Source organism: Acipenser ruthenus, chromosome 28, assembly GCF_902713425.1.
Source record: "Acipenser ruthenus chromosome 28, fAciRut3.2 maternal haplotype, whole genome shotgun sequence".
NCBI classification, from domain to species: Eukaryota; Metazoa; Chordata; class Actinopteri; order Acipenseriformes; family Acipenseridae; genus Acipenser; species Acipenser ruthenus.
The window spans coordinates 3,484,865-3,502,870 of record NC_081216.1 but is presented as its reverse complement, the minus strand read 5'-3'; the positions used below and the strand labels follow the sequence as shown (position 1 = coordinate 3,502,870).

The 18,006-nt window shown below is 44.8% G+C and overlaps 1 protein-coding gene across 5 annotated transcripts in view; it reads right to left on the bottom strand.

Annotated features, from left to right (window-relative positions):
- The window catches only part of LOC117434894 (voltage-dependent L-type calcium channel subunit beta-1-like), a 39,417-nt gene that overhangs the window by 17,868 nt on the left and 3,543 nt on the right, over positions 1-18,006 (bottom strand). Inside the window, exons 1-8 of one of the 5 annotated variants that reach the window (XM_059003327.1) lie at positions 16,371-16,458; positions 9,709-14,409; positions 5,319-5,561; positions 4,786-4,922; positions 4,533-4,609; positions 1,966-2,123; positions 794-874; positions 390-448 (exon numbers count right to left, since the gene is read on the bottom strand). In XM_059003327.1, the coding sequence (XP_058859310.1) occupies positions 390-448; positions 794-874; positions 1,966-2,123; positions 4,533-4,609; positions 4,786-4,922; positions 5,319-5,561; positions 9,709-9,744 (791 nt within the window). In that variant the 5' untranslated portion in view covers positions 9,745-14,409; positions 16,371-16,458. Of the gene's footprint in view, positions 1-389; positions 449-793; positions 875-1,436; positions 1,466-1,965; positions 2,124-4,532; positions 4,610-4,785; positions 4,923-5,318; positions 5,562-6,598; positions 7,044-9,708; positions 14,410-16,370; positions 16,459-18,006 lie in introns of those variants that run through there. The other 4 variants (XM_034906781.2, XM_059003326.1, XM_059003328.1 and 1 more) reach the window with 4 other exon arrangements.

Sequence of the window (18,006 nt, the reverse complement as noted above, 5' to 3'; positions counted from 1 at the left end):
ATATTGACCTTGACCTTTCCTTAAGGTCAAATGTAAAACTAGCTTATAACTCCTTACAGAGTGCAGCTAGGTTCATGGTTACTATAGAACACAGATAGGAACACATGTAAGCTCTATCCATAAATGACTTTGCCTGTGACCTTTGACCTCTCCTTAAAGTCAAATGTAAAACTATTATTATTATTGTTGTTACTACTAATGTCAAGTTTGTAAAAAAAAAAATAAAAAAAATGAATGTCTACAACTGAGTGAATGGCAACCAATCGAAATACTTACATTTCACAAGACCTCCATGGAAGTCATGAAGTTGCTTGCAGCTTCTAGTTATTATTGTTATTATCACTATCATTATTATAGACAGGTCTCTTGACACACAGTGTTGATCTCACCTGCCTTCAAACCTGTGTTTCAGGAAGTCAAACAGAGCCTTCTGCATCATGTCTGTGACCTGCAGGAAGGGGAGAGGAGACGTGATGGGCTGAGCTGTTTTTTGATTCCTCGTATTGTATCTCTTGAGAGAAGACCCCAGTATGGATTCACTCCCAGTATAGGCACACACCCAGTGCATGCTTATAAAAGTTTACCAGGGTACTTTGCAGTTCTTCCCCATGCTTTTCCCATGGTTATTCGAGGCATTTACCAGAGTTTACCATGGTTTGTCTCTTTTTTCCATATGCTTTACCATACCTCTCTGTACCATGCTTGCTTTACTGTGCTTTGTGACACTTTGCTGTGCTTTTACTGTGGGAGTCATTTCAAAGTGCAGCACCCTCCCAATCCCCAGTCCTGTTACCTCGTAGCCCTTGAGGGAAGGACCCACTAGAATGATGGGTCTCATGGAAGGCACCACATCATAGGGAGGGACTTGCTCCATCTACACAGAGAGAGGGGGGAGGAAGGGAGGGAGACAGAGGGTAGAGGGACAGAAAGGGAATGTGAGAAAAAACAAGTTCAGTCTAAACATTGCAATGTTTTCCAAGCATTAAAAAGGTTCAACCACGTTTAACTGCTGCCAAGGATATGCATGCATGTCAAATACAGAGGCCAGTGCAAATCCTTTATTTAATATTTAATACCCTTTCCATGAACTCCTCCATCTCGTACACATCATCACAACAACAGAGACTCACAGTAATGCTAATTAATTACAAAAAAATCCCAATATATTACAATTTAAACATGTAGAAAATGAATCTATTAATCTTTTACTACGGGGGACATGTATCAGGGTTGAACTGTCTTCATCTCTGGTTTCTGTGTCTGAACCCCACGTTGCTGCTGGTTTCTGCCTCAGTACGCGTCCCCCTGGACTGAGCTGCTCTATTCTGTGGTTCAGATCGCAGTGACTGCCGAAAAGGCTTTTTATTATAGAGTTGTTAGTCTCACTGCCCAGTCTCCAGAGTCTCTACACAGAGGAATAAAAACAGAGCACTCACCGACTTCTGCTTCTGTTTTGCAGGACCGCCTTTAAAAAAAAAAAAAAAACAACAAACAGAACAAGAACACAGAGCAGGAGTGTTATTGACAGGTCAGGACGAGGTTATTGACAGGGGCGAGCCAGACTCTCGACTTTATTATTTTTGTTTTGTTTTGTTGCTCCTGATCTGTTGGTAATTTATTATTATTATTATTATTATTATTATTATTATTATTATTATTATTATTATTATTTATTTTTGTTAAGTAATAAACTTGCATCAATGACTCTAAACACTTAGTTATACATTCCAAGGCTGTAAAATATAAGACACTGAGTCTTGAATTTGTGGACAGCCCTCTAACGCAGAGCCCAGCTCATCCCTGTCAAGGCACACAGACAGCTCTACCTGTTACTATAGCGATCAGAGACAGGGAGGGGTTTGGGGGGTGTTAGTGGTGAGGTAGCGGGGGAAGACAGACCAGACGAGGACCTCAGCAGCAGCACTGGTTTGACACTGGTTCGGCACTGGTTTCCTGCTGGTTTACCTTCTTAAAGAAGGGAATGCGCTTGGCATTGGCTTGGGGGGAGGTGACGCTGCTCACACTGGTTTTGGGCTGGTTGACCAGGGGCTCAGTGCCCGGCTCCTCAGCATCGAGATCGAGAGCGTCTATATCGAACGTGACATTAGACAACTCGACATGACCTGAGCAGAGGAGGAGAGAGGGGGAGGAGAGGAGAGAGGAGAGAGGGGAGAGGAGAGGGAGACAGAGAGGGGGAGAGGAGATGGAGCGAGAGAGGGGGAGAGGAGAAGAACAGAGGGAGAGAGGGGGAGAGGAGAGGGAGCGAGAGAGGGGGAGAGGAGAGGAGAGAGAGAGGGGGAGAGGAGAAGGAGACAGAGAAGCAAGAGAGGGGGAGAGGAGAGGAGAGGGAGGGAGAGAGAGAGGGGGAGAGGAGAAGAACAGAGGGAGAGAGAGGGGGAGAGGAGGGAGTGAGAGAGGGTGAGAGGAGAGGAGAGGGGAGAGGGGGAGAGGAGAGGGAGACAGAGAGGGGCAGAGGAGAGAGAGAGGGGGAGAGGAGAAGAGCACAGGGAGAGAGAGGAGGAGAGGAGAGGGAGCGAGAGAGGGGGAGAGGAGGAGAGGGGAGAGGGGAAGGGGAAAAGGATACAGGGACAGAGAGAGGATAGGGGAGAGATAGGAGGAAATGAATGAGAGAGAAAAGGAGAGAGAGACAGGGAAAAGGGGATGGGAAGTGACGAGAGACAGAGAGAGAGAAGGGAAGTAAAACAGAAGAGGTGAATATGAGTGTGAAACTGGCACAGGAAAAACAAAGCGAGTTACCAGGGAGGTGAGAGAGAGAAAAACATCAGCGGCACACAGATACCTTTTTCTGCAAGTGCTTAAAATGGCGTCACAGTGAAGAATGTGAGTCAGAGAGGAGAGGCAGGCTGGGGGCAATGAGAGGGCAGGGGGCTAATAACCCTCTGGGACTGGAAGGGTTAAAGCCAGGAACATTTCACAGAGGGACCGGGTCCACTGCTCCTTCGATAATTCACTAATCCCGTTAATTCACTGTCAGGTCGTGTTGACGCAGTAAATTGTACAAGTCCTGCATTTCACATGTTTTTTTAGAGCCAGAATCTTAAAGCTGTTTTCTTCAAATCATGAAGGCAACCCAAACTACAACTCTAAACCAAATTACGAAACAATTTACAAGCCCCTAAATTAAAAGTCTATGTGTTTTTTTTTCTTATTGCGCTGTTGTTGTGCAGTCGAGCTAAAATACCGAAGCGTGGACCCTCACTCCCCTGCAGTGTTCATAAAGGGTAGCGGGGCAGGTATAGGTACCTCACGATTAGGGCCAGTGTTTTTTCTGGTATATTTTTGTAGGATACCTTAAAAGATTACCACAGTAATTTTACACAGCAATTGTGCAGTCCCCCCCATGCTTTTTCCATGGTTATACTATGCATTTACCCTGGTTTGCCATGTCTCTGTGCTTTACAATGCTTCCCTATGCTTTACCATACCTCTCTGTGCTTTACAATGCTTCCCTATGCTTTACCATACCTCTCTGTGCTTTACAATGCTTCCCTATGCTTTATCATACCTCTCTGTGCTTTACAGTGCTTCCCTATGCTTTACCACACCTCTCTGTGCTTTACAATGCTTCCCTATGCTTTACCAGACCTCTCTGTGTTTTACAATGCTTCCCTATGCTTTACCATACCTCTCTGTGCTTTACAATGCTTCCCTATGCTTTATCATACCTCTCTGTGCTTTACAATGCTTCCCTATGCTTTACCATACCTCTCTGTGCTTTACAATGCTTCCCTATGCTTTATCATACCTCTCTGTGCTTTACAATGCTTCCCTATGCTTTACCACACCTCTCTGTGCTTTACAATGCTTCCCTATGCTTTACCAGACCTCTCTGTGCTTTAAAATACTTCCCTATGCTTTACCATACCTCTCTGTGCTTTACAATGCTTCCCTATGCATTACCACACCTCTCTGTGCTTTACAATGCTTCCCTATGCTTTACCAGACCTCTCTGTGCTTTACAATGCTTCCCTATGCTTTACCATACCTCTCTGTGCTTTACAATGCTTCCCTATGCTTTATCATACCTCTCTGTGCTTTACAATGCTTCCCTATGCTTTACCACACCTCTCTGTGCTTTACCATGCTTCCCTATGCTTTACAATGCTTCCCTATGCTTTACCATACCTCTCTGTGCTTTACCATGCTTCCCTATGCTTTACAATGCTTCCCTATGCTTTACCATACCTCTCTGTGCTTTACAATGCTTCCCTATGCTTTACCATACCTCTCTGTGCTTTACAATGCTTCCCTATGCTTTACCAGACCCCTCTGTCCTTTACAATGCTTCCCTATGCTTTACCAGACCTCTCTGTGCTTTACAATGCTTCCCTATGCTTTACCAGACCTCTCTGTGCTTTACAATGCTTCCCTATGCTTTACCATGCTTTCTCTGTTATTTATTACACTGTGCTGTACTGTTACTGTGGGGAAGCTTTTATGAGGCATCTGGTCTATATTTTCTGTGGGATACGTCGTGGTTCATCATTGCTATGGAAACGAGCCACGCTTACCTGTGGCGGGGGGCGTGGGTCTGCGTGTTCCCGTAGCAACATCACCCAGGCTGGAGCTTGAGTTTCCCCCAGACTTGCTGTGAGAGGAGAGGGGAGAGGGAGGGGAGGGGGGGAGAAGGGAAGAGGGGAGAGGGGAGGGTAGGGGGGGTGGCGAGAGGAAGGAACAGCAATGAGGAACAAGAGACAGCGCTGTAGTGTGTGTGTGTGTGTGTATTGTGCTGTATTGCTGTACACTGTGGTATTGTATTGTTACCTGGAGCTGAGCCGGTTCTGCCTCAGTCTCTGCTCCTGCAGCAGTCTCGTGTTCTCCAGTTTGACGGGACTCGGGATGAAGCCGACCTCACAGCCCTCCTTCACCAGCCGGCCGATCCACCAGTCATTGCTGTACTTCTGTGAGCAGGAAACAGAGCAGGGGACAGTTTACACCACCCCAATCTCACCCCAAACACACTTCCATCATGCACTGGTTTGAAACTTTATAGTGAAGGCGAATGCCGGCCTGTATTGTTTTGTTTTGTTTTTTTTAACTGCAGTCCTGCCGAGTCTCTAGGGGGTGCTATCCCACTACCAACACCATTCACCTTCACTATAAAGTTTCAAACCAGTACACAGAATCACAGCACAAACACTCACCCCAAATTCCTCCAACAGACAAAGGATTTCTGGCTCCTTTTATACATGTGGCCAATCGCCAATTAGTACCAATTACCTAACTCTGTCTCCCTCCCTCCCTCCCCGTCTCCCTGTCTCCCTGCCTCCCTCCGTCTCCCTGCCTGGCCGGCGCACCTCTTTGATGTGCAGGAAGTCCTTGGCATCGAAGGAGATGCCCATGCCCTGCACTGGCACGTCATCCCCAGGCGCGGAGTTGTACCCCACGTTGGTGCGCACCGCGAACGCCACTGGCTTCGTCTTGGCCTTCTCCAGCTGCGCCAGCGCCTGCCGCTCCGCCTCGCGCCTCAGAGCCTCGCGGTCCTCCTCCAGGGACACGTCTGAATCAGAGGGGCGGCTGGTGTAGGAGTCCGCCGAGCCCTGAGAGAGAGGGAATGAGAGAGAGGGTTAGGGAGGGATGAGAGAGGGGGGAGATGAAGGGGATAAGAGAGAGGAACAGGAGAGGGAAGGATCAGAGCCGCACTGTACTGTCCTGTGCCCAGAGCAATGCTCGCATGACCACAGAATACAATCAGGAACAGAAGGGTATAATGCAAATCCACACCCACAGGGTAGATAGAGTTAAGACGATTTCTTCAGTACTTGCTAGGACCTCAATGCTGTGTTTGTCAGTTTTGCTGTGCTGTGGGGCATTGCTGTGGGGCATTGCTGTGCTTGTTAATGCAGTTTAGCTGTGCTGCGCTCTGCTAAGGCATTGCTGCATTTGATTGCTGTATTTCTGGGGGCTGCGTGTTGGGACATGTTCCGGCTCCTTACAGCTTCAGCTGTTTCGGAAACAGGAGGTATGAATCTCTGTGAGGAGGGGAGAGAGAGCGAGATCAAACAGGACCTCCAGCCCCCTCACATCCACAGCGCTGCAGTGATCCACAGCACAGCCTCTCATAGAAACTTCACCTTGTAACCCAAGTCCAGAGCAGCAAAGCACAGAGAAAATGCAAAATATAAGCACAGGAATGGCTGGCAGACCATTCCACTTGAATTAATTACAGAGCACTGGAGTGTTTCCAAGTCACAAGAAAATAGTTCAGAATACAAGCACAGAATAATAATAATAATAATAATAATAATAATAATAATAATAATAATAATAATAATAATTCTCAGATTAGATATCTTAGTACATAGCATGGCAGAGCACTGGCGTGGAAAAAGTAAACTGAAAATTACTGTGCAGATTTCCCATGATTAAAGTAGCATGAGTACTATAACTAATAGTGCTATAACTACTACAACCTCTCCGAAGAAGAAGAAGAACAAGAAGAAGAAGAAGAAGAAGAAGGAGAAGAAGAAGAAGAAGAAGAAGAAGAAGAAGAAGAAGAAGAAGAAGAAGGAGAAGAAGAAGAAGAAGAAGAAGGAGAAGAAGAAGAAGATTATAATATTATCTATCAGGCACTTACCAGCTCTGAGTCATCCAGCCCATACAAGTGCATTTCTGCTGGTACAGAGACCCAAACCCTGACTGTGACCAAACCCTGACTGGCTCTATGACTGTGACTGACTGTGACTGACTGTGAGTCCGTCACTGACCCTGACTGAGCCTCTGACCGTGCCTCTGACACTGCTCTCTCACTGCGCAGGGAGCTCAGAGGCACAGCTGCCTGGCTGCCTCCACAGAAACGCAGGCACACAGGAACCGTCTATATATAAACATTTCATCAATCAACCAGCCTTGTAATGAAGAAAAATACAATGCGGGGTGCTTAGGAGCCTGGATATAGCTTTCTTTGCTCTTTCTGCTTTTTTTACCTTCCGAGATATATATATATTATTTATAGCACTCCCCCTCTATTTCTCTCCTTCTCTCTCCCTCTCTCTTTCTCTCTCTTTTCAGAATAGCTCCCACCAGCTGACTCTCTCCCTGAGCTCTGATTGGCTGAGGCAGGCCAGGGTCACCGGCAGTATCATAGTAACCACCACAGCTGTTCAACTGACAGAGAGAGGGGGTGGGTGGGTGGGGGGGAGAGGAGGGTGGATGTATCCCTCTCTCTCTCTCTCTCTCTCTCTCTCTCTCTCTCTCTCTCTCTCTCTCTCTCTAGCAAGTTTCATCAACACTCTTTACCACTGCAATAGTCTCCCGCAGTAAAAGCACAGCACAGTGTAATAAACCACAGTGGAATCATGGTAAAGCGGGTAAAGCATAGACAAGCGTGGAAAATACCCGAGAGGTATAGTAAAGCATATTAAAAACAATGAAAGTTCTCCAGTATGTTTCTGTGTTTGTACCTGAGACCACTGCTTGGTCATTCCGAATAAATCGAGTAAACATGTTAATGTGAGGAGCTCTTCCGTTTAGTAGACTTGTAACTAGGATTGGAATTACTGCAGCATAATTGCAACTAATTGAACAAGATAGCATTGAAATTGTAATTGCAATTTCAGCAATCAATCCTGCAGTAATTGATAATTAACCTCAGGTCTGGTTTGAATATCTGAATCTCAACTCGCAATACCAAGTGTCCTGTGAACCTGGGGACCTCTTTGTAAGAGAGATGCATCTTAGAGTAGCTAGCGAGGTTCCAAAAAATATAGGGTTCCACGCCCCCACGTGCTGCTACAACTGTTTAGATAACGAACCTGGAATTTCTCTTTTCATTGTTAACATCCTGACAACTTTTTACACTAAAACTTTAAAGTCTGTTTCAAAGCTCTTTTCAAAATGTCCGCTCTAGTGCACTGGGGTTTGAGATCTGTCCTCTAAATCACTGCAGGAAGAACGATAGAAAAAATAACAAAACACAACAAGTGCTCTGACTTTTCTGTTCCGTACGACATCCTGGATCGTTACTGCTGTGTTACCTGTCTGACCATGTGGGTAACAATCCTGACACTATCAGTGCACTAGAGCAGACATTTTAAAAAGAGCTTTGAAACAGACTTTATAGTTTTAAATAAACTGCCCACTTTATCAGTTTGCATTCGCTTTCAGGAAACTGGAGCGCCCGATCATTCAGCAGTGACTCTGTGTTCCTCCCCAGCCTGCCTGTACAGTGCCAGCCTCATTCAAACTGTACAATATTTGTGTGACGACAGACACTACACATGTAAGAATATAACTAGAGCTTCTGGTTTCTGGTGTTTTACCCGACTTTTATACTCTCCTTTAAGAATTCAGTTGATGCGTATCTCAATCACAACGTGTTAATAGTAAATTTCATTTCTTTTACCTTTTCTGTGAAACAACTACATGGGCTTTTTAAATGGGCCAAGCCTTACTTTTTCATTTACATGCAGAATGTACACAAGACATCGCAACATGTTAATAAGCGACTAATCTTTCTTGAAGCGATAATGGAAAATCAAGTATTTTATGATGAACACACTGTATTACCATCGTTATGCGTGACTGTATTTACATTAATAATGAGGAGTCGCTTCATGCTTTGAAATGAAAAAGTCAGACTTACGATTTAAAAGCCCATTTAGTTGTTTCACAGAAAAAAAAAACATAAATGAAATGTTACTATCAACATGTTTCCCAGTTGTGATTGAGACACACGAATGGCTTAACAGGGATCAATTTCATTCTTAAAGGACAGTACAAGAGTCGGGGTAAAACACCGAAAACCAGAAGCCCTAATAATAACCTAGATGAAGTGCAGGATCAAATTGTTATAACATGCACTGGATACACACTGGTAGAGCTGCACAAACCGATTATTCAAATCAAGCACTCCACAGGGTCACTGGTGTGGATCAGGCTAATTTACCAAACAAGTGAAGAAACAGCTGCTGGGAGTCAAAGAAGCAGCGATCATCACAAGTACAGTAGCTGTTTCTTTACTTATTCCACTTGGAGTGATAAATTAGCCCGATCGACACCAATGACCTGCACCTGATTTCTGTGGAGATCTCAGTCTGAATGGGTTTGCGCAGCTCTGTGGCATTGCCTGCTATGTGTCGGGCAGAGCCCTGTTGTACTGCCCTGTACATAGATGCAAGGAAAACTAAAACCTGCAGCTAAACATATACACATATAATATAGATTCTCTTAAATCCAACCAAATACAAATAAAAAAGGCAGGAGAGAAAAGAGGGGTGAGAGAAGAGGACAGGGGAGTAAGGGGAGATGAGGGAGGGGGCAGGAGAGAGGAAACAGGAGAAAGGAGAGGGGAGAGGAGAGGGGTGAGGGGGACAGGAGAGAAGAGGGGAGAGTGGAGAGAGGAAACCGGAGGGCCTAATTTAAACCAGTACTTGTTGCAGCTACAGCGGATCCCAAAATGGAGCAGGGACTATCTTAAGATCAACTGGTAGATCAGAGAGAAACAGAAAGAGAGAGAGAGAGAGAGAGAGAGAGAGAGAGAGAGAGAGAGAGAGAGAGAGAGAGAGTTGCACAACAGAATTAAAAAAAAAACAACTAAAAAACAACACTGACCCTCTGTAATAACAGAGTGCCAGTCTGAACCGCCAAGCAAGCAATTAAAATAGATAAAATAAATAAACATAATAATAAGTTCACAACGTCAGCACTGCAACAGAGAGACAGACAGAGAGCAGCTGCAGAGCTTACCAAAACCGGCCTGTGGATCTTCTCCAAAGTCTCCATTCTTAGTTTGCCTTTTTGTACCCAACGGCAAACTCAGAGCCCCACTCCGAGTCCAGCAATAGGAGTGTGAGAGACTATGTGTGTGTGTGTGTGTGCGTGTGTGTGTGAGAAGTTAGAATCCCCCTATCCCCCCTCCCAGAGAAGAGAGAGAGAGAGACAGGCAGCTGGGGTCAGGTTGCAGGACTCTTGCTACATTTGCAAACTGCTAATTATATTTAGCTCTGGTAGGAGAGAAACAGGGGGCTGAATAAAAACTAACTGAGATCAGATAGAGACTGGGAATGGAGTCCACCGCCATTCAATCCCCCCACCTCAATTGCATGGCTGTGCCGTAAGAAATGCCCACCCCCCCCCCTCCCTCTCGCCTCTCTAGAGGGTGAGCAGGGTATCCTTCAATCATCTTCTGTATCTGCAAGAGCAAAACTGAGCGGAGATGTGCGATAAGGCCTGATCATTATCTTCTTCTTCTTCCTCTTCTTCTTGGATTGTGACCTGCTCAGACCTCAGAAATATAAGCAACAGCAGCCAGGTCAGGCCAGGTCAGTACTTCAATAGGAGCTGTGCTGCGGTGTGTGTGTGTGTGTGTTTACAATAAGAAAATAAAAACATTCCCGAAGGAGAGGAGGCCGTTCAGCCCATCAGAGCTCGTCCGGTTCCAAGCAGCTGGCTGATCTCAAAACTTTGTCAAGTCGGGTACTTAAGGAATCCCAGCGATTCAGCCTCAACATCATGGCTTGGTAACCCGCCCGCTATCTGCAGGCACTTCTCCTGGTCCATTAGAGGGAGACAGCTACTGGGAGACACCTGGGTCAACCCCAGTAAAGCCAGCTGCTAATGATAACAATAATAATAATAACAATAATAATAATAATAATAATAATAATAATAATAATAATGTCGACCCAGGGGACTTTTTTGACCTGGAAAAAGAAACAAGGACCAGGGGTCACAAATGGAGATTAGATAAAGGGGCATTCAAAAAATAGGAGGCACTTTTTGACACAGAGAATTGTGAGGGTCTGGAACCAACTCCCCAGTAATGCTGTTGAAGCGGACATCCTGGGATCCTTAAAGAAGCTGCTTGATGAGATTCTGGGATCAATAAGCTACTAACAACCAAACGAGCAAGATGGGCTGAATGGCCTCCTCTCGTTTGTAAACTTTCTTATGTTCTTATGTTCTTAATAATAATGTATTTCTTTTTTAACATTATAAGGAAATTATACCAGGTAATACTACGTCACTACCCCTACAAAAGTTAACTGCAGTAATGCATAAAACTAGGAAAATGTAGTAAATTATGACAAGCATGGTGAATCACTGGAAACCAGAGCAAAATCTTGTAAAGAAAAAGCCTGGCTAACCAAGAGGGTAATGCACAGTATAAGCAGAGAACAGACAAGTGCATTACTAGTTGAAGCTCGCACTAGCCCTGCTGCATTTAGTCTTGGGTTTCTATGAAGTCTATTGTTGAAATGATCAAGAGCCAGGAGTTGATCTTAAATAAATTGCTCCTCCCTTATAGCTGCTTGAGCAGCTCCTCTTAATAGCAAACCGGCAGACTCACAGATGAGACGCATTCATGCTGTAATGAGAATCACGTCATTCGGAGCAGATTTACCAGGGGCCTGACTGTTTAAACTCCTGGCACCTCTTGCTGTTTTTTGAATACTATAGATAAACGTGTTATTGTCAGTGCAGTTCCCGACAGTAAACCCCACCCCTGTGCATCGTCTCCATGGAAACCAAGCGAGTGCACCCACCGTTGCTGGCTCTATCAATTTCATTCTGATTTACTGGTACTGCCAAAGTAAAAGCAGCAAACTAAAAGAAATGTATATATATATATATATATATAAATAACTGCAGTAAAATCTACTCTGCAGTTAGGATAGACTCCACGGGGTGCTGGAAGGTGCCTCGAGGGATCCATTCAATCATTAATATTTAGCGCAGAGAGGCAGACAGAGGATCGTGATGACAAATGCGCTGTTCAAGTTCATCCCAGACATGCTGAATTGGAGTGAGATCTGGGGTTGTGGTCGCGGTGGAAGACGCCTGAAGTGTCTCTGTCCTGCTACTCACAGCACTGAAGCATGAGGCTCTTGAAATAGCCATCATCACCGGGGTACAAGAGCTGCACTGGCTGGGTGAACCAGAGCCACAGTGATGCCTTCCAGATTAATCAGGGGATGCAGACTTTACCAGGAGAACATATAATGCAAGAATAAAAAGATACCACTTAGAACATGCCTGTGCTGGTAATGTAATATATATCCGAGGCTCCAAATAAGGCCCCAGGGCGATTAATCGATCAGTGGACTAAAATAAAAGCCATGGTGATCAATAACCGATCAATCGATTAGTTGCTGCGTCTTTAAATTGCTGTATTGATCCGAGGTCGCTATTGTTCTTGGTTACTGGCTCTGTGGAGGTCACTCGGAGGTCTCCTGATAATATAAGCCTTGTACCTGGGTGTGGTTGCAGTAGGCACTGTGTCGTGTGTTTGCGTCCACAATCATAGTCGTAGCATCGTTCCGGCTTGACAACACCACTGCTGCCTTTAAAAAAAATAGCACCGCAACACCGGTCTGGGGACTCCAGCTGGACTACAGCACTGCCCGTCCCCTTAGATCTGACACATGACACGAGCACAGGATATCCAAACCACAGTTTAGAGAGCAATATTCACTCAGGAAACTGCTTGAAGTAGGTTTAGGGAAACGTTCAGTGCCGAACGAGAGAAGGCAGGAAAGAGACGATGAGAAAAAGTGTACTGCATCTATTACTTGTATGTAAGAAACAAGCCATGTACAGTATTTCTGTTATTGCAGAAACATTATTCTGTCACATATTTCACTATACCTCAGTAACACTGATGAAGGCACTTGTCGAAACGCTTATCTGGTTGACTTAGTTTCTTCTAGTTTCACCTCAGTAATAGCACTGATGAAGGCATTAGCCCAAATGTTTGTCTGCTAGATTCAATAACAACAATGAAGGCACACTGTGTCTCCTGCTAATTATACAGGAGACACAATGTTCTATATTACTTTAATTGAAATGAGAGAGAGCGCTTTCCTTCGGGCTGCCTCTCTCTCTCTTTCTCTTTCTTTCACAAACACAGAAACACAATAATCTCACCCTCCTCGACAGGGGGGGGAGTGTGAGGGCTGTCTCTCTCTCTCGCTCCAGAATGTAAATGAGCACTGAGCCGGCACCTCTTGCTTTAATTGTTTTCGGCAGGCGTGAGCGGCTAATTACTGTGACTGGCAACCTGAGCTGATCCTGTAAAGATTGGAACAAACTAAACAGGAGCAGACAGACTAGACTAGACATGATGTCCCGACCACCACCTTATAGATCCACTTAGAAGCATATACTTGTCTTTGTTTTTTTCAGCACGATGGTGCATATTAAGAGAGTTACAAGGACTATAAAGAAGGGCGGGAGGGAGGAAGGGAGGGATATAATAGAAACAGCATGAGGTTTATTTTGTTTCCACTTGACTTCTAAGTGTTCTGGTTCAGATTGCTTGGGAAGCTGGTTCCAGACCCACTGCAAATGGGCAGCAGTGTGGAGTAGTGGTTAGGGCTCTGGACTCTTGACCGGAAGGTTGTGGGTTCAATCCCAGGTGGGGGAAACTGCTGCTGTACCCTTGAGCAAGGTACTTTACCTAGATTGCTCTAGTAAAAACCCAACTGTATAAATTTGTGATTGTATGTAAAAATAATGTGTAAAAAATAATGTGATATCTTGTAACAATTGAAAGTCGTCCTGGATAAGGGCGTCTGCTAAGAAATAAATAATAATAAATAGGAAAGAACTAAGGGTGTGAGACCTGTACTTTGGATTCATAAATATATAAAATACAATAGAATGCAGCCTGGGGTTTCTAGTACAGCACATGCATCCTGTTGACTAGAAACCTGTATAAATATATATTGCAGAAAAATGTGCTTTATACTGTGAGAATTACAGTAAATCCCTAATAGTTTTTGATAAAGTCTTCCCTGAAGACCTTGTGTTTCCAATTGAACTCCACTACAATGTTTATTTCGAATGGGCTGCATATTGAGAGCATTCGAAAGCTCAGGCTAGCAGGGTAAAGCATGATAATTATACACCTGGGTCAACCCCAGTAAAGCCAGTACTGGAAAGGTTTGGCAAAGGGCAGACTGGAGACAGGCTGTGCTCAGACCAGCAGCTGCAGTATTTTAAACACACTTCAGTCTGAGACAGGATTCACATTGAGTGATGAGTGCTGAGGATGTAATGACCTGTGGAGTCTGGAATTCACTGTGGTTTTGAGGGAGAGAGATAGAAAGAGAGAGAGAAAGAGAGAGTGAGGGAGTGAATGGGGGGAGAGAGAGAAATGGAGAAGGAGAGTACGATCATGAGGGAAAAGGAGAGAGATGTTGAATTGATCAGCCCCCAGTCTCTGAAGCAGCCCCGCTACGTTCAGAAAGAACTTCAAACACTTGATCGCAGCATCATCCTGGAGGAGTCCTCCTGGACCGGTTAGTCTGAAAGCCCCCCGCTGGATTGTAGCTCATTATCGGGGTGCCGCAGGGCAGGGGGCAGGATTATCACTACTGTTCTTGTTCCTTAAATTGCCGGCTTTCTTCCTGCACTGCGTGAGAGACCAACTGAGCTCAGAGCTGACTGTGTGAGAGAGGGAGGAGAGAGGAGAAGGGGAGAGGGAGAGCACAGGAGTAAATACACACAAAAAGAGCTGCAAAGGAAAAAGAGAAGAAGACAGAGTGGAGGAAAAGAGTGCGGAAAAGAAAGGGGTAGCAGAAATCTCTGCACAGCAATGCAGCCTGGAGCCTAGCGCAGAGAAGCTTTCAATACAGCTACTCCTCTCCTCTCATTTTTGATATATATATATTTATAGACACAATATTGTGTACACTTGCTACATTAGCTTCAGCAATGCTTGCATGACTTGTCATGCCAATAAAGACATTTTAAATTGAATTTGAATAAAAGAGAGAGATAAGGTAAGATAAATTGCAACAGAGAAAGAGAGGCAGAGCCAGGAATAGAGACAGTGGAATAAAGAGAGAGACAGCAGGATAGAGAGAGAGAGTGATATAGAGGGATAGAGAGAGGGAGGGATAGAGAGGGATAGAGAGAGTGATAGAGAGGGATAGAGAGAGGGAGGGATAGAAAGAGACACAGGGATAGAGAGAGAGGGATAAACAGAGAGGGATAGAGAGAGGGATAAACAGAGACAGAGAATCAGAAATGGAAACAGAGGTAAACAGAGAGAGAGATAAGGAATGATACATGGAAACACAGATAGAGTGAGAGAGGAATAGAGAGAGAGATCAACAGAGAGAGATAAGGAATGATACATGGAAACATAGAGAGAGTGAGAGGAATAGAGAGAGAGATCAACAGAGAGAGATAAGGAATGATACATGGAAACACAGAGAGAGTGAGAGGAATAGAGAGAGAGATCAACAGAGAGAGATAAGGAATGATACATGGAAACACAGAGAGAGTGAGAGGAATAGAGAGAGAGATCAACAGAGAGAGATAAGGAATGATACATGGAAACACAGAGAGAGTGAGAGAGGAATAGAGAGAGAGATCAACAGAGAGAGATAAGGAATGATACATGGAAACACAGAGAGAGTGAGAGAGGAATAGAGAGAGAGATCAACAGAGAGAGATAAGGAATGATACATGGAAACACAGAGAGAGTGAGAGAGGAATAGAGAGAGAGATCAACAGAGAGAGATAAGGAATGATACATGGAAACACAGAGAGAGTGATGTATGAAGGGGAGGGGGGCAGGTGAAGACGTGCTAAATTATTCAGTGTGCTGGAGCGGTCGTTCCGAGCCTCGGCAGTGCGCTCTTTTCTGTTCTCCTGTGCCCCCCGCGGAGCCCCGGACCACCCCTCCATGTTTGGAGAGGGGCAGCTGCACCAGGACCCCCTTGTGACAGAATATCGAGTCTCCGCAGGGCTCCTTCCACGCACCAACCTGAGCTAAATATACTGACACAGCCCTCTGGGGCACTGAGCTAGGAGAGACTGCTGCGTCTCTGTGCTGAGCTGTTTCTACAGAAACACACACTCCTCATCCCACCTCAATGCATTACTTTGAAAAGCACAGTCAGAATTTAAAGGCAAATGTGTCTACTTGGCTTAGTTTCTTACTGTTTTACCTCAATAACATTGATGAAGTCTTACTGGCCGCTTCACCTCTGCTGATACCGGCTGCACTTTAGCAATCTCAAAATAAACAGTACCTTTTTACTCACTGTGTTGCATTTGTCATTAAAGAAGACCCGTTAGCGTTTAGAAGATCAGAGACTTATTATCCCTTGTTGTTTGCAATGTCGATATCGAGTGAGGAATGCAGGGTCTAGCTAGTCTAGGGGGAGAAAAAACAGATGGCGGGGGACAGCGAGAGAAACTGAATGTGTTTAGGACAGCTTTCTGACTCTTAACCACCTAAGGTGGAGGGAGAGGGAGAAGAGGAGAGATAGACAGTGTGTGTGTGTGTGTGTGTGTGTGCAGGAGACTGAGGGAGAGGGAGACAGTGTGTGTGTGTGTGCGTGTGTGTGAGTGTGTGCGTGCGTGCGTGTGTAAGACAGAGTCCTGACTCTTACTTGCCGCACGAAGCTGTTGGAGGTGGTGTCGGAGGAGGTGCTTCCGTCCGAGCGTTTGAAGCGGCTCTTCCGTTTGGCATACTTCCCCTGGAGGAGAGAGAGAGACAGAAGTGAAGTGAAAACCACAAAACACTGCGACCACTCACATGCTCGACAGCACAGCACAGCTGAGTAGGGCTGTCGAAAACACAGTAAATTCAAATGAGTCGGATCCCTTTCCTGGATTGAGGGATAGTCAGGGCCGTTGCTAATACAGGACAATCAAAATGTTTTACTGATTTTAAATGTGATTTAAAAGACAGACAGGGGTCATAACCACCCTGATCAATTAAGCACTGCACTAAATAAATAAATAAATAAATAAATAAATATTAAAATTAGGCTACGACAGAAATGGTATTGGCAGCAAGTGCAGCGTCCGCGACGGAAACAGAAAGAAAGCATTCCAGCAATCAGCCTGTTGGTGCGTTCCCCTTTAAGAGAGGCAGGCTGTGTGCGTGTGTCAGTCAGCTGTGTGCAGCAGTGATGTTTCAATATACCAGTTGAGAATGCTTTGTGTTTGACTCTTTTATTGTGCAATGTGTTTATATGATGGAGCGCACGGTTGCAGATATTGGCAGTGTGTTGTTGTAGCTTTTAAATGCATTTGAATTAAACAAAGCAAGCTCCATAAACGCAATGCTTACCAGCCGTTTGTTTAAAATAGCCAAAGCAATATTCAAACCGAGCTGCTTATCGGGCAATATCAAGAACGAGCGCAAAGAACCAGGGAGGACGGGACTTTTAGAGTTAAGAAAGAAGCCAGCAGTTGCAGGTTACTGTACATTTACCGTTTTGTTTGTATTTTTTTTAAAGCGTTGCGTGGAGATGGCTTATAATAAACTGCATAGCAACACTGTGTATTGTAGCCTAATTAATCTTGTTTACGTTTGCTTACTTTTAAAGCAAAGAATGTCCCCGTGTTTAAAGCAGTTTGAGTGTTGTTTTTGTTCACTAACCTATTTATGGATGTGTAAATGTCATTTTCTATAGATGTTCGCAAATCCGACTTTTTCACAAATCCTCACGCCGGCCCTGTGGATAGGCTGACTCCATTGAACATGGAGCATATAAACAAGCAGACTTCATAAAGACACAAAATGATAACTTCAAATCTTCACACTGAAAAGGTAAATAAAAAAAAAGAAAAGCCAAACTAAGTGAGGACTATAAACAGCATTTGTGAACGAGCAAATTGACTGGTGTGGTTTGACACCCACATATTTTACACAAGCCCACAAAGCCAAACAGACACAGACACACACACACACATGTATACACAGTCACAAAATGCTGCACAAAGCACGCTGGGTATGGCAGCTGCTTCCAGTTTACACAACGCTCTGAGCTGACAGGATCTGTCTGCGTGCCCCTGAGCTGCACAAGATCTATACCTCATAGTTTCAACCCCAATTCATGCATCTCCCCCTATAAATATAAACCATGTAGCATGACGGACAGTATGTTCATATTTGCACATTTACTAAACATGCTAACTGCTCACTGTGACTGCTGGGCTATACAGCTAACCCTGCTCACTGTGACTGGACTATACAGCTAACCCTGCTCACTGTGACTGGACTATACAGCTAACCCT